The sequence below is a fragment of the Saccostrea cucullata genome, unplaced genomic scaffold (assembly GCF_032062105.1).
Source record: "Saccostrea cucullata isolate Sc308-1 unplaced genomic scaffold, CSIRO_AGI_Scuc_v1 ctg227, whole genome shotgun sequence".
Classification (NCBI taxonomy): domain Eukaryota; kingdom Metazoa; phylum Mollusca; class Bivalvia; order Ostreida; family Ostreidae; genus Saccostrea; species Saccostrea cuccullata.
In genome coordinates, this window is record NW_026925050.1 from 143,460 (window position 1) to 161,186 (window position 17,727).

Consider the following 17,727-nt stretch of genomic DNA (forward strand, 5'->3'; position numbering starts at 1 on the left):
TGCATATCAGGTTCAGTGATAAGAAGTAAAAACTGTACAAATAATAAGTTAAATGTTTTTCCTCGTGTGTTTGTCTTATGTCTCTATCGTTGGTGTTGCATTTATATTAGACGTCAGGGTTAATATTAATGCAATTTCACATAAATTCCGGATTATTATACATTGATCGTGTTTGGTTTTAATTTTAGTGAGAGAGATGTGTTTCCTATTTGATTCAGCGAATGGATGACAGAAGCTTTCAAAACCCTTTTAAAGATTGGACGTTAGACGAGAATGCAACAGAAGACGTTTGTATCAAGAGGGCTAAAGTAGACATAAAAGGGGTATGCACACATTTCGTTCAAGATCATTTCTTGATTTTCACAATTTAATTTCTGAAAGGGATATTTCTAAAACGCAGAACGTACAATAATTGCAAAAATTGACTGTTGTGTTCCTCGGTAGGTTCAACCAAAAGAAATGACATTTCTCTTTTATATGCTACCAGCAGTTGCAATAACGAAGCCTTTTCCTATGTTTTAAAATATGCTATTTCTGGAGAGGACAACAATTCCAAAGCATCTCCAAAATGGTGCAAATATACACAGGGCAGATAGCCTAGTGATAGGGGCTTGGTTTCCGGATTGTTAAATGTAAAATAAATTAATAGTGAGTGCAGCTTTGCAATGCTTGTAAAGCTATAGTTCAATAGACTAATGTTTAAGAACAGAGGAAATCTGTACATACGTCAAGCAAAATTCTGTGTGAAATATCCCAGAATTCCTTTGCTACCACTGGATTCCATGCAAAAATGGTGAATAATAAATAAAATATAAAAAGGCTTTCAGTTTGTAGAAATCTTAAAAGAAGCAAGAAAATACTCAACAATGCCTTCATTAAAAAAATTGCAGTAGGTCTTTAGTTTCCAAAAGATGCTTAGCTGTCTCCATAAGCTCTGACAAGCTTATGATTCGTCTAGTGATGTCACAGCTAGTCAAGATGTCTCATTTGACTTGATGTTTGAAGTTGCTGATCAATGTTTCGAGTGTGTTTTTGATGGCACAACTGCACTCACCCCAAAGGTCACACCATGAGACATATTAGAATTTTAAATCTTCTTTAGATACTCTTAAAAAAGGCAAGAAAAACCACAGCTATAAGGGATGCAAGTTCCCATCTTGGAAAAAAAACCCTCCCCACTTCAGTGGCTATTTATGGACTTTAAAGCATTAATTTATTTTGGTATCATGGCTCTGTCCCCTACAGTGATAATTTGATTTTCCAAATTGGTGATGCAGTTGTCAGTCGTGAAAACATGTGTTTTATCAATAGTTTTGATTGACACTGAGTCTTTTAATTTAATATTTGATAGTTGTTGGACACATATAAAGAGAAGTTCAAAGAGAAATACCATGAACTGCTGGAGAAAGTAAAAAGAGGAATAGAATCTGAAGATAAGGGAGACTACTCAGTGTACACAGGGTCAGCAGGTCAGATTAATAATAAGTGTCATTGCATGTAAGTGTACCTTGACTCTCATTTTATTCATCTCATTCAATAATTAGGTTTGATGGATGTGTTTGTGTTGTGATCAAGCAGTTTTATTGCTGATCCCAGTTTTGTTTTTTTTTTTGGTTTCTTCCAGCATGTCCAGTGTTACAGTTAGAGTAAGATTATTTGTTTGGTACATGTATGTATTACTCATGTGAATATGGATGGAATTAGTCTAAATTTTAGAAGTGGCATGTTTAGGATAAGAGATGTTGGTGAAATGGCCCTTCCCTGTAAGTTTTGCAATCAAATTTATTTGTCAAAAGTAATGTGATAGTAAGGCTAAGAAAGATAACTGAGTACATCTTCTCTTTTGAACTCAAGCTATTAAGGAACTTTTACCAACATGTCTATCATATATCATACAAGATCTTTGACAGTTCATTACTTTTAATGTTAGATGACTTGATGTATTAAATCTGTCTGCCCATATTTCATAAAAATTAAATCCCTACTTTATATATATGTGTGCATGTGAAGACATTTATATTAAGTAAGTTCAAGTACTGTGTGTACATGATTTAGTGCAGATCACTGGATATCATTATGGTGTTATTGGTGAAATCACAAATTAGCACTATACATGTCTGCACTGTGTAATATTGATTAATGATTTATAAGTGGTATTCATGAATTAGTACATTGTTGTTTGCACCAAAGCTGCTAAAATATGAAGCCCTCTTTTTTTAGGTAACACATAAACATGTAATATTTTTATACATTTTTTTTGGAAACATAAAAGAAATTTCAAATACTTTGAGTATGTGTGTAATGAATATTATTATACTTTCATGTTAAATACTAAAATCTGATTGGTTTAGACGCAGAACTTTAACAATCCGTTCGATTACCCTGAGCCTTAGCAACACACGTGACAACGGGTAACACAACGGTAATGCCACCTGCGTGGAAATTATGCGCGTACGGTTCACCGTAGAATTCTCAAAACGTCAGTTGCGCGTTTGAAAGAACTGGAATTAACTTGACGTCAATAAAAGCTTGCGTCCGATATAGCTAACTTGAAAACAACAAACGACAGACGATACATGCTTGCAAGTGTAGGAAACATGCTTTCGAGCCAGAAATAACGAAACTTTATATGATAAATGACTCTAATTCGAGTATCAAACAAACAATAAGGAGATTAGTGAACCGGTGAGTGTGAAAGTTTTCTATACATGAACGTAAAGACGATCGACGTTTTTTTTTTTTTTTTTTTTTTGCTGACGTCCTAAATCAATAAGACATTCAGTATAATAAAATAAATGGTGCCTGTTTTGGAGGGTAACATTTGAAATTGACACCCCTCGGAAAACCATTGTCAACCTCCGCTGACGCGTCGGTTGACAATGGTTTTCCTTGACCTTGGGGTGTCAATTTCAAATGTTACCCTCCAAAACAGGCACCATTTATATAATGTGTCATGACTATAGAGCGTTTCTACCATCTCTATTTCAATTGTTTTTTTACTTAATTATTTACCTTTAATATGTACCAGAAAATTAAAATATCTGGCATTAGGCCATGTTTGGTTGCACTCTCCCAAGTCCCAACCAACTGATTAAAATTGGTCCAACTTAAAACATTTTATATTCCAGCTAGGACACATTTTTTTTTATACCCCCCGCTTGAAAAGTGGGAGGGTATACTGTAATCGGTATGTCCATCTGTCCGTATGTCCGTCCGTCTGTCTGTTACGCTTTGGGGTACCCATCTCTTATCTGCAACTCCTCCTATACCACTGAGTGAAATTTAATGAAACTTTCAGAGAATCTTTAATACATATTTCCATTGTGCACATCCTATTTTACTTTTTGATCCGACACATATTTTGGGTTTCCCAGCCACAGAAAAACATGGACTTTGCCATTATAACCATATGGGAGGTGGGGGATATCATTTAGTGAGCTCATTGCTCACAGTACCTCTAGTTATTCTCTTATCCCGTCAACAAATATTTTGGAATTTTCTGGAAAAAAGATTTTACCTCCTACTTACCAATTCCAAAAATTTTACCGAGTCAGGAGAGGGCCAGCAAACATTATTTTAAAGATGGCTTAATGTAATAATATCTTTTTGTAACATTTACTTATAGGAATAGCTTTACTTTACCTTCATCTGTATGAAATCAGTCCTAACAAGGGAGATGACTCCCTGCTCCACACATCACTGGATTACATCAGGGGGCACCTAGGGCACCTGAAGGGGAGGAGATTGACCTTTCTGTGCGGTGATGCAGGACCTCTAGCTCTGGCTACTGTGATCTACTCTCTTCTGGGCCAGCACTCACAATCTCAGAAATATCTCAAAAGGTATCTCAGATACTTAGAAGTATAGCAAAAGATACCCCTAGAATTTCAGAAATATCTCAAAAGATACTCTCAAAATTTCAGATGTACATGTATCTCTAAATGTATCTCAGAGATATCTCAAATAATAATCTCAGAAGTTTCTCAAACATTTTTTCTAAAGTATCTCAATAGGAGTGCAAAAATTTCTGATTCATCTTGAAAAAGATATCTCAGAAGTATCTCAAAAGTATATCAAATGGTAACTGAGAAATATCTGAAAAGGTATCTAGTTTTTGATAACAATTTCATTTGATTATTTAGGGAAATATTATTTTGGTAATTTTTACTACATGTGTACTAAAATCTATTGTACATGTGTAATCAAGATAAAAATTTCAAGTATTTAAAGTAACTGTTGTACAGGTTTTAATTTCTAATCAGGTTGATAGATCTGAGTGAGGATGTTATAGCAGACAAACACTTACCTGATGAGCTCCTCTATGGTAGAGTAGGATATGTGTTTTCTCTCCTGTTTGTACAAAAGAAGCTTGGGGAAGAAGTGATTGACAAAGCTCTTCTGAAGGTATTGTGAAATCACTAATTTTCAGGGGGAGCAGGATGATTTTCATAGTTTTCAAGACATAAAGAGACCCAGGAATTTATGTCCAACATGAAATGGAATTTTTTTTACAGATATCGCTACTCAACAAATCTTCATCCATGGAATTAACCCCCCCCCCCCAAAGATCCATATTTTTTCCTCAAACCATGAACATTTGACCCCAAGAATATATGTGATTTTACAGTAATTTTAAACAGTCTGATGGCTTGATACTGAGGCACATTTGCATCTTCAATGCTGTTCAGTTAATTTCCACAAAATTTTTTGGGATATGTTATCTACACCCCTTATTAAAGATTTAAAATTTTTTTTGTTATCATGCAAAACTATTGATCAATTTTCCTTAACTCAGTCAATGGCATTGCCAAGTAAAGCTAATTTAAATTAAATTTTGATGCATGTATAATAGCAAAATTTAAGCCTCATATCATTGGTGTGATACATGTATAAGTACTTGTGCTAATTGTGAGTAAAAACAAAGGAAAAATTAGATTTTCATTAAAAAACATGTACACTGAGACACTATTTTCTAAAGTGTATATATCTGATTCAGTAAAAAGTGTTGTCATCTACTGTAAATGTGTTGCATGTATTGTAGAAAAAGATATTAATGGCATTAGTTAACCTTGCTTAAACTGTTGTAAGAACACAATTTAATTCACATTAGTTTGGTTGAAATTTATTTACTGCAAATTCATTTTCAGCAAATTAATAGGTATTTAATGATAAATATAAAGTGTTTTCATGTAAACAGAGCATAAAATCATGTACATGCTGAATACCAATGTACATTCTACAATATATTCTATTTCAGAGGTTGACAATGACTGTGCTAAAGTCAGGTAAAGATTTAGCCAAACAAGAAGGCTTTAAACATCCCCTGATGTACCAGTGGCATGAGAAATACTACCTAGGAGCTGCTCACGGATTGGCTGGAATCCTCTATATATTGTTTCAGGTAAGATTAATATTGACTTTGATTCTGTGTGTGTGTAAGTTGTAAAGTGCAATACCTCCTTAAGTAGCTTTGAGAGAATGCATTTACTTGAAATGCTCTTGCTTATCAATTAAGCAAAGGCACTTAATCAATATTGATACTTTGTACATGTAAAGGTACATACTTCTTTATCTGGTTATGTTTTTGTTACGTGAAGGTTTTTACCCTTTAAAATGAAATGAGTGACTTGTCTTTTTCTCTTTTATATCACATTAAGGATCAAGCTTTATTCCCACCTCCCAACTAAGGTGACTACTTAGTGAGGTAGACTGTGGATTTCATTACCCTATAAACTTGCCTATAAGTTGGTTGTATTTTTTGCTGTTATTTTGGAGGGATTTGTCATTGACCCGCTTATAAGTCGGTACAACTTTTTGCCAGAATCGGTTGACAATTTCAAATAAGTGCTCTGATCTTTGTACCTAGTTTCAATTAATATTTTTAAAAACAACACTGATATATGATTTAAATCATTAAAAAATAAAGCAATGCACACTTCAGATAAAAATAAAGTTATTAAAATATGTAAGTGTACTTTATTATGTGTATATATATGCATAATCTTACAATATATAAATGCTTTAATATATCCAAACTTAATTTAACCAATGATAGTAATAGTTGGAAATATTTATAAAATATAATTTCACCCTCAGGAAAAAAGCATTTTTCTATAAATTGCTTATTAGTTGGACATAGAGTTTTGGACTAAAAATGCAACTCCCAAAAACCGGACCTATTGGCTAGGATATGTCATGTTTTTATTTTTGACAGATTAAGGTTTCAGCCCTCCAAACAATGAAACCCTCTGTAAAACTTATTACAGATATGATTTTTTCAGTCATCCAGGCCAAGAGAAAAACTCCCAGCTGACAAGGTCCCTTGTTTACTTCATTATAGATGTAGATTTTTCTTTTTGATCAGATCAAGGATCCAGCCCTACAATCTGAGATAGATTCCCTGGTTAGACCCTCTGTGGACTTTATGCTGTCTCTCCAGTTTCCCTCAGGAAACACCCCCTCTTCGCTAGGGAGCAGCACCGGAGACAAGCTTGTTCACTGGTGCCACGGAGCCCCTGGGTGGATCTACATGTTTATTCAGGCTTACAAGGTGAGTGAAATGTAGCCTGTGGGTGGATCTAAGTTTTTTTCAGGCTTAAAATTTAGTCAAGTATAGAAATGAAATCAAGAATATAATGCAAATGTGTATTTTTAATGTTATTTTGTATTTTTATCTATAAATAACTCTCATTACTGTCTGTGATGATTACCCCTCAAAATTTAAAATAGGTTACAGACTATACATGTAAGTGACAAAAATTTGAATTTTATGGAAAGATCAGAAAAATATACACATATTTCTCTTTATAATTTATATGATATAATAGAAAAGATCAGAATATAGAATGTTTAGACAGCAAATATCTAGAAAAAATATTTCAAAAAAAAAAATGCTGACAGCAAATATCTAACACTGTGCAGATGTTATCTGGTCACGCGGACTCTTAAAGAAAGGTTACGGCTTGTGCCATGGAACTGCAGGAAATGGTTATGCATTCCTAGCCATGTATAAAGTGACAGGAGAAGAGCTCTACTTACATAGGGCTATAAAGGTATGTGACGATGTAGCTAGTATAACACAAAACTGTGCTGAACAGAAGCAGGTAAAGGTATTAATGCATTGAATGACAAGATGAAAACTATTACAGTAGTCATGTATCTAGAGATATTAATATAGATAAATGCAAAAACAAATAGGATAAGGACTAAAGCTGCAGCCTTAAAGTTAATTAATGATAGAAATTACAGGTAAAAACATTATCCTTAAAAGGGCCATAAAAGTACAAATGTATTTAATGTCAGAGTTCTCCATCATTTCAAATATGAATATGGCACGAGACTTGCACAAAGGGCTAATATTTGTAATTTTTCACAATCGAAAATGGAAAACCATGTAAATGAAGTAAAAAAAAAAAAAAAAATTCCTAATAACTATGGTTTATTGAAAAAATTGAAAAATGTTTAATAAAATTGAGCATATAAACTCGAGAATAAAAATCAGACTTTCAAATATATATACTGTGAGACCCCCCCAATAGATAAAATATAAGTTAATAGAATCTAGCAGTATGAATAACAGTGCTAGATTACTGATTTTAGAAAAAAAAATATTGTGTACAAAAGGTCAGTTATAAACCAATAGTATATATTTATGGGTTATAAAAATTCTGGTAGGACACAAAATCAGCTTTTGTGTATATAATTGCTGTCAGATATATAAACACTTTAGCAAAAGATACTGAAAAAAAAACATTTTAATTTATAATATTTGCCACTTCTACATCTATGGTTCAGGTAAGATGGCTTATAAAGTAAACTGCATTTACTATTAATTAGTAAAATGAGCAAATAAAATGGGTGATAATCCAACTGAGCTGAAGAACTTTTACTTAAAACAACTGTTGAATAATGCTTAATTTCCATGTACATGCTTAATTTCATGTACAACATAACAGCTAAAAAAATTACTTTATAGGACTGTTAAGGTACATGTTTATGATGTACAAAGAAAAAAAAAACCTTGCTTACACCCGTATCAGACTTAAGGTGGTTGGGGATAAGTTGTTGGAGAGAGAGGACAAAAAGAGTATATGCCTCTCCTTGTAATCAGATGTATGTAGTGCATCTACAGTTAAAGTATTAATATATTTTAACATCTGTTACTTTTAATTTAAATTTTACATATAAAGCAGTGTTAATTTCTAGGAGAAATGGAGAATGCCCTGTATTGTGTAGGAAAAAAGCTGCTACAAACCACAATTGATTAAAAATCATCTACAATTACATAGTATTATTTAAGTTTTGAACAATGGGGCATTGATCTCACAAAAAGAATTGTTTATTAGGTTTATTACTGTCTTCAGAAATATATCCCAATGATCAATTTCAGTATTATCTCTTAGACAGTGAGACAGACTTGAGCAATGTAAGAGATTATTCCATTTGAATTATTTCTGTAGCCAGTATTAACAAAAGCCAACATGTATGTTCAATCAATCAAATGTTTTGATGCTACCATCAATCAAATCATGACCCAATGTGTAGGGTGAGCTACAATAGGGAATACATTTCACATTGAAGTACTTTAGAGAAATATAGAAAATCTTTCAAGATCAACCAGACCAGAAAATTGAAACTTATGTGGAAGCTTCCTGGATTCTGATTAACTCAAAACATTGGGATAGGATGGGGCAAAAGTATGTGATGCAAGTTAAACATTGAATTATAAAAGAACAGATGTTTAACAATCTTCTCAAGAACCACTGGACTAGAAAAAAATGAAACTTATAGACATAAAGTAGATTCTGAATAATTCCAAACATTTTTCCAGAGGGTAGGGTAAGACCATAGGAAAAAATCTTCAAATTTCTTTTCCCAAGAACTAAGAAACTAGAAAAGATGAAATGTCATTGAAAGCTACTGTATACAGGGTTATTTTCGCCCCGCTTTATTTTCACCCTTTCACACTTGCAAACCATTTTGTCTAGTTTTAAATTTGCCCAGTCACAGTTTTGTTTAAAAATTTATACGATATACTATGAATTTGCCCCTTCTTATATTCATCCAAACGAGGCTAGGGCAAAAGGGGCGAAAATAAAATGGGGGCAAAAATTTTCCTGTATACAGTATTTTAGCATATTAGTCCATCGACCTCTTGTTTTCAAGTTATTTGGGGAAAGAGGAGGTGAAAGGAAGAAGGGGGCCTTCCCTGTTTTTTCATATGTTTGAAAGACAGCAGATGTGAGTTTGTCAAGAAAGAGCTGCATTACCTCCAAGAGGCCAATACATCAACAGATGTTTTGCCAAGTCAAATTTGACTGCTGATGCATATTAACCACTGGTACTTTAAGGCATTGTATATTTCAGTTTGCTGAGTGGTGCTGTGATTATGGAAAACATGGCTGTAGAATCCCAGACACACCTTATTCTCTCTTTGAAGGTAAGTGAACTGTGATATTCCTTATTGTCTGTCTGAAGGTAGTGAACTGTTAAGAGGAAGAAATTTTCCAATAGGGAAAACCAAATATTCCATATTGTGTGTTTGAAGGTAGTGAACTGTTGATAGAATGGAACGGATGTTTGGGTAAACGTGAAAGTGTAGAACCAAGCATGTCACGTTTTCTGTCTTAAAAGAGTAAGTGAACCTGGAAGGAAACAAGTAATTGGTGGGAGAAAACCATACACACGTATGTAGAGAACCAAACACTTAATATTGTTTTCTTTGACGTTAATAAAGAGAGAAGTGTGAAAAATAAAGGAATGAAAATGAAAAAAAAACATGGAAGACAATCATACATGGTAAATAAGTTAGATTAAAAAAAATAATGTTGGTTCAAAGTGATTTCATGTCTTCCCCTTACTGTCAAGTTTCCATAGAATTTAATATTTTTGATCCTTTTGATTATGAATGCATCTCTACAAATGAATATTTGATTCTATGAGATAGTAAAGAACAAGATACATAAAATAGTATTTGATTTTTCATTTTTTTTTACTTCATAAAGTTGTGGTTGTAAGTCACAAGGGAAGATACCCACTAAAATATGGGTCAGAATATTGATGAAATATGGAGAAATTGCTAAGTATTAACATGATTAAGGCTAAAAAGTCCATTGAAACAGTATATATTGGGAGCAAAGCAATCATGGACCTCTTAAACATCACAGGTTGGATCGGAGAAAGCATCTCCTGTTGATCACACACAACAGTTGTGGTCTTAGCCATGATCAAGTAAATGAAAAAATTACATAGACAATTTTGTATATTAAAAAAATGGTCTAACATTTGGTATGAAAAAGTCGCATTTGAACTAATGAAATATATGGAGATAATGAACAGTATTCAAGCACAAAAGTCCTTTAAACAATACAGAAGTGAGAGAGAATATTTGCTGATAAGGTTCCAAAATGCCAATCGCCTTTAAAGACCATTTTCAAATTGCTAAAATTTAATGTCACTAAAAATAAGATATCAGTTTTTAAGGAGAAATCGCTAAATTTGCTTCTCGCTAAAATTTCTACTTATATGGTATCCATGTTTTATTAGCTTGATGTTTATCAATAGCCTGCCCTGATTTAGTTATTGTTTGTACATAGTGCATGCTATTGCATATGAATCAACTGAGAGACGTAAATACCATATGTACATGCAGTTGATATGTACATTGCTACATAAATAGGGAAAAGTTAACGATAGAAAAGTTGAAGTCACTCATCTTGTTTTTCATAAAGCTTTATTATTAGGTATCTTTTATTTTAAATTAACTAGGATATATCAAGATGACATAAATGGAAGTAACAACTGTTGATTGAAAATAATTTAATATAGAGATGACATGAATAAAGTAAAAACTGTTAATTGGAAATAAATTGTCGATATATCCGAATATTGAGTTGAAGGTCATGGCAAGTGTTTTCTTTTTCTTTAGAAGATTTTGAAATAAACTCTGCCTTATATAAATAAAAAAAAAAATAGACAGATTTGCTAATAAGAAGTTGCAATTGGAAGACTTAATCTTGGAAAACTTCAAAGATATTGTTATTGTCAGAGACCCAGCAGGCACGTAGCAACATGAAGGGCCGGGGAGGGGGGTGGAAGGCCCCCACTTTTTTTTCCCCAACATTACTTTTACTATTGGAAATTTTCATTGAAAGGCTGGTTGGCCCCCACTATATACTACAGGTAATTGATATCAGGGAAATGCAGCATTGAATGCCAAAAAATTGGTACTGAAAGAAATTTGCATTGACCTCAGCCCCTCAAGTTTTCAGATCTTGTTTATTCTAGAGTATTCATTAGCCATATGTTGACCAAACCTACATGGACGATACATCTAAGGATGCACACTGCCAGGCTTGCTTCGGAAACTGGATCAGGTGTGCATTTTACGAATTGGTGACCATGAAATTATCAGGCCTATCTGAACCAAATTTGCATGGATGATGTTACAAGTAATGAACATTCTTAAACCTGCTTCAGATGCCGGATTGAACGAATTTTCTAGACGAATGACAAGAAGACTTTTGATAAGTTTATTCTTAAGTAGTTGCAAGTCCTATAAGATCAAAATTGCTGAATTGTTGCAACTTGGGATGTACACTACTAGATGATTAGTTTAAGATGGGACTTTGACTCACTGATTATTTGAGGTAAGTACTGTAATCTCTGATTACTTAGTATGTTTTATCAAAAAAGCATCTGTCTGTGATGCTCAAAAGCTTGGATTTGATTTATCATGGGAATGATAGATTATGTGTAAAGTGTTTAAAAGTTTTGAAGTTATTGATTTTGATAAAATTTGGATTTCAAATTTCTATAGTGTGTCGTTATATGTCAGGCTTTTTATGAAATTTGGAATCCAGAATAAGTATGGTTTTTAGCTCTACTGGTCAGAGACCAGAAGAGTATATGTGATAGTAATGTGTCCGTTGTCGGTCTGTCTGTAAACAATTTTTCATAGTGATACTCCTCTTACAGTTTTGGTGTGATTTCAATATAACTTGGCACACAAGAAGTGTACACTAAGATACATAATTATGTTTATCGGTTTTTGATTTCGATATACAATGATGCCATGGCTACCAAAAATAGAAATTTCTGTAAAATGCTACCCCAAACATGTACAGTTTTAGTCTGATTATAATATAATGGGGCATGCAACTAGACTACAGTGATACATAATTGTTTGGTTTTTTTTTATTTTGATGAATGATATTGCCATGGTAACGAAAAATGAAAATTCTGTAAAATTTTATTAAAAGCAACTCCTACAGTTGTAGTATTATTGCAATCTTGCCACAAAAAGAGACTTAACTACAGTGTATCTATTTTTGCTGTTGTAAAGTTTCAAGTCCCATTTGCTACCTTTTCCTTTATTGTAGGTACAGTAGAGCTACAGTCTCGACAGAGACTTCTTGTTCAAAATCATTTTGATTGATGGGAATTTTATCGTTAGCAAATAAGAAGGCATAAATATCTTTAGGTAAGGAAAGTGCTTATCTCCAGATCATGCATTCAGTTGGAAATCAAAATTTTAACCCACTTTATGCAACCGCTTGAAGCTATAGACCTTTTTACAATTCTAGCCTTCAAAACTTAGGTCAAACCTTTTTTCTTTTATGCTTCTTACTTGAATTAAATACTCGATTTATTTGTATCAACATAGAAGTAATCAAATGTCATTTATTGTCTGACTTGCTCTGATTTCTCAGCATTTGATATATTATAATATTAATCATGTTAATAATTTCAACCGACGTATATTTTATTGCGTTTTTTTTTTAAATAAAAGGCTGTCTCATCTTTTTCCTAATAGTCATATTCATATTTTTTTATCATTAATATCCTTAAAAGGGATTTATGCAGATATGAGCATGTGTAACTTTTGTTCGTATTAAATTAATTTTATTGGCATTAAAATTAATGCCCATTATCTTTAATTAGTTTCATTTTTATTTTGCAACAATATTCCTGGATTGAGATATTAAATTAGACTGAGGAAATTTGAAGAAAGAAGCTTTAGATTGTATAACTGAAAAAAAAAATTAATACAATTCATTTGGCTTTAAAAACACATCTGATTTTGCTTCATTATGAAAGTTGTCCCTTGGGCATCGAATATTTAATAAATTGATGTCTTTGATATTTATTCTATACTTTGATCCTTTCGTGGTATTGTTCTATAGAAAAATTAGCATGTAAAACCGCAGCTGAAGCGATATTTTTACTGTGAATTACTACTGTATAAGAATTTAATGGTATTCATGACCGTGCTTAAAATAGGCAAAGATACGAACAATGATCGATTGAACATTTTACAAATAAAGAAGGTCTGTAAACATGGACCAAAACACAGGGCCCTTGAAATTCCAGAGGTGGGATCAGGTGCTTATCTTTAAAGAGTAAGTCACATCCACCGTGAACATATGACGTGATCAGCATTCAAATGTAGGTCAGATTTTCGTTATTTCACCTTTAAGTTGTTAGAAGAACTAAATGTTTCAATCTGCGTATGACCATTTATGGCTATTATTAAAGGTAAAACAAGCTAGTTTATAGAGACCAAAAGTGAAAATACTGCCAATCGTGTAACATGAATATAATAATCTGCTAATTTGGAGTGATAATTTGATGTATATATTTTATGACACATACGCCAATAGGAAAAATATGATTTTTCCCTCTTTTTCAGGCATGGCTGGGACTACTTATTTCTTGTCGGATATTTTGAATCCAGAAAATGCGTATTTCCCAGCATTTGAGTTAACATAATGTTATAGAGGACATCTTTTTTTTCATTTTCATTTTCTTTGTATGTCTTTCATACTAACATCATTTATTGAAAAATAAAGACTTAAGTAACTAATATTCGTTTATATTTTACAAGCATAAATTGGATTGATTGATTATATATTATTTAACGTCCCTCGAGAATTTTTCATACATGAAGACGCCACCACTTGCCGATGGAGAGCTGCAAATTTTGTCCTATACTCTGCACTCAGGGCCATTGAGCAGGGAGGGATCTTTTTGTACCAGCACCTACTACTGCAACACGGGACCTCGGTTTATACGGTCTCATCCGAAGGACCGGTTTCCACATCCCACTTTGGGATTCGAAGCTGCAACTTAAGGATTGAGTGACTCCTTACTTCTCGACTCTGGAGCAGACGCTCTAACCACTGTTAGACGCGGGTGACCATGAATCGGAAGACTTGTGGTCAACTGATTTTTTGACGGCTTTGGTTCAGCAATTGGGAGTAAATTTTTAAAGTAAATCAACTGGAATAAAAGAATCAAATGACTGTTAATGAATTCATCGTTTAATCCTTACAAAGCACGGGAGATACACATCTTCTCTAATTGTTAATGCAGTAATAAAATTGAGTTATCCACCTTTATTTTGTCAAAAAATGTCGAGACAGAAAAGAAGGTAAATGTTGCCTTTGAAATATTCATAATTTTATAAATGTAAGATCCAGAGGTAATAATAAAAACAACTGCACAGAAATCATGGCATATAAATTTATTACTAAATATTTTGACCCCTGTCTTCTTATGCGTGTATTAGAATCTATCAAATAAATAGTTTGTAATTATCCAGAAGTAGAAATACAAATGGCAGTCATCGCCCACGCGGTGAAGTGGTTAGAGCGGTTGCTCTAAAATCACAGAGTAAAGAGTTGATCCTTGTGTCACGATTTCCACTGCGGGACGTAGAAACCAGGCTAAATATGTGCTAAAAGGCAAAAAAATCCATTAAGGCTAAGCGAAAAAATGACTAAAAAATACTAGCGCCCGTCTTTTAGTGTTACAAATTACTTAATTAACAGCCCCAATATTATGCGCAACGTCTAAGAGATATAAATGTTTTAGGTAAACTTTTACAGATAGTTAATGAAAATATTGGCAATAGAAACTAGAAAACAACATATGTATGAAAGAGTTGATTTGATTGAGTACCAGTTGACTAAATATGGTCTGAAAATTCTGACAAGACAATTCATTGTTTTTATGGAAAAATGTACCCAGAAAGTTATCTCTCTTATCAGAGGGATATTACACCTTAATAACAATATTCATCATGAGTATGTATATTTTATCACTGAAGATACTGATTATAATTGCTATCTGACGTCAAACAATTTAATCCTCTTGAAGGGAATTATGTGGTCACTATCATTCAGCCACCTGCAATAGTACTAAAGCATTTAGTACGTACAATATAATTTAAATGTGACTGGCAAGTTGATAAGCCTATAGGTCAGTCATAATAATAAGACGTGGAATACTTAAGGGAGGATTCTTCTCACATTTTTCTTGCATTTAAAAATTAATGAAATTTTCACAGAATCACGAAGACAATATCACTAAGTGATGGTGTCAGTGAGATTGAATTTGACCGTTTTATATTAGAGACAAGGTCAAGGTCATTACCCTTTTCCTGGGCATTAATTAAAAAAAAATCTATTTAAAGTTGTACAGTTGTGATGAGGAAAGAAAGATATGGTCTTTTAAATCTGTTATGATTACACTTAAATATACATGTATAAGACATATAAGCAAATGCACTTTGAATTTTTCATCTAGTCAGAAACCAGAGAAGAATTCTTCCTTCAAACAACTCCTGACTACCGTTGTATATGACAGGACGTGCTCTGATCGTGATCAAAAATAGACAAAAATAGGGGGAGGTCATTTAAAAATCATCTTGGGGTAGTTGTTCAAATTATGACCTCGGGGGATAGGGCGGGAAACAATAAGGAATCCAGGTCTTGCATTGAATTACTAGTATATTGGGTACATCTTTTAACATCTTCTCAAGATCCTCTGGGCTAGAAAGCTGAAACTCATGTGGAAGCATCCTTAGATAGTGCTGATTCTAAATTGTTCAAATCTTGACCCCTGGGTGGAGGAAGGGACCTTAGAGCTTCTCAAGAAGCACTGAGCCAGAAAAGTTGAAACTTGTTTGAAATATTTGCTTGGGGGAAATTTATAATCTGAATTTTTCAGATATTGATCCCGGGGGTGGGCGTATAGGAAATCAAAGTTTATAACTTTGAAATATTCAGGGGAAATATTTTAAATTCTTCTCAAAGACCACTGGTTCAGAAAAGCTGAAACTAATGAGGTAGCATTGTAGGGTGGTGTAGAATCTAAACTATAAATATTATGACCCCTGGAGAGAAGTTGGGTTGGGCCACATCAGGTATTACAAGGGGGACTATGGTGAAAAACAGAATGGCCAAAGTTACTCAAGTGAGCTTTTCTAATCAAAATTTGTCCGTTGTCTTCGTAGTCGTTGTCGTTGTTGTTGTTGTCGTTAACTTTTCACATTTTCGTCTTCTTCTCAAGAACCACTAGGCCAATTTTAACCAAACTTGCCACAAAGTATCCTTGGGAGAAGCTGATTTAAGTTTGTTCAAATGAAGGACCAAGCTCTCTTCCAAGGGGAGATAATTATGAATTAATGAAAAATAAATGGTATCTTTTAAAAATCTTTTTCTCAAAACCACTGGGCCAGGAAAGATGAAACTCGTGTGGAAGCATCCTCAGGTAGGGTCGATTCAATTTTGCTCAAATCTTGTCCCCTGGGGCTAGGGTAGGGTCAAAATGGCTGATCAAAGTTTTACATAGGAATAAGTAGGAAAAATCTTTTAAAAATTTTCTTCTCAAGATCAGCAAAGTCATGATTGATGATATTAATATGGAAACATCGTCGATTAGAGTTTATTCAATTTTGTTCATATCATGACAACTGGGGGTAGGGTTGGGCCATAATGGGCAATCAAAGCTTTAATTAGAAATATATAGGAAAAATCTCTAAAAATCTTCTTCTCAAGTGCAGCAAAGCCATGGCATGCTTGGTGATATTTATATGGAAGCATCCCCAGGTAGTGTAGTTTGAAGATTGTTCAAATTCTTGGTGGTATAGGGTGGAGACAGAATGTGGGATCAATTTTTACATAAGAATTTATACTTAAATATCTTTAAAAATTTTCTGGAGAACACCAAATCCATCCATGAAAAGTAATATTTTTTATATGGAACTAATGGAAGTATCCTCAGGTGGTTTTGATTCAGGTTTGTTCCAATTATGAACCCGGGGTTAGGATGTGGCTACAATGAGGGACCAAAATTTTGCATAAGAATATATTGGAAAAAATCTTCTCCGGAACAGAAAAGTTTTGTTAAGTAAAATTGACCTGTAAGAATGTGAGAGAAGTAAAGATTTAGATTTATTCAAATAATGCCCCCCATTAATGGTCACAATGGGAGATCAAAAATCTTCTTTTCAAGTATGGCAAATTTATACATATTTGTTTATTGATATAGTGACATTCTCAAGTAACAGCGAGCGCAGCAAGCGTGGCGAAACGATGCTCGCAAAGCGAGCTCAATAGACTAATGTGTACGAGCAGAGGAAATTCTGATTTCGAATTTGATGAAATTGTCAGGCAAGTTTTTATGTGGAATCTTCCCAGAATTCCTTTGCTACATGTACCCAATACCCTTTGCGCGAATAAATTAATAAATAATTAATAAGGTAAAGCATAAAAGGCTTTCAGTTTGTAGAAATCTTTAAAAGAAACAAAAAATAATTCTGCAATGTCTCTCGGCAAAAATTGAACCAGGTTTAAAGTTTCAACTAGAAGCTCGACTGTTTCCGTAAAAGTAACAAGCTCTCGTGTGAGAGTCTAGATGTCTCGTGCAACTTGACGTTTGAAG

General features: G+C 33.4%; 1 protein-coding gene across 1 annotated transcript; it reads left to right on the forward strand.

Annotated features, from left to right (window-relative positions):
• The first annotated feature begins 179 nt into the window (after nucleotides 1-179).
• On the forward strand, nucleotides 180-13,864 carry LOC134267934 (glutathione S-transferase LANCL1-like). Its single transcript, XM_062750144.1, is given in 9 exon segments — nucleotides 180-323; nucleotides 1,352-1,469; nucleotides 3,626-3,842; nucleotides 4,263-4,404; nucleotides 5,258-5,401; nucleotides 6,365-6,593; nucleotides 6,901-7,052; nucleotides 9,367-9,439; nucleotides 13,691-13,864. Coding segments are annotated over 9 exon segments (1,257 nt in total). The 5' UTR covers nucleotides 180-221; the 3' UTR covers nucleotides 13,771-13,864.
• Nucleotides 13,865-17,727: the final 3,863 nt, after the last annotated feature.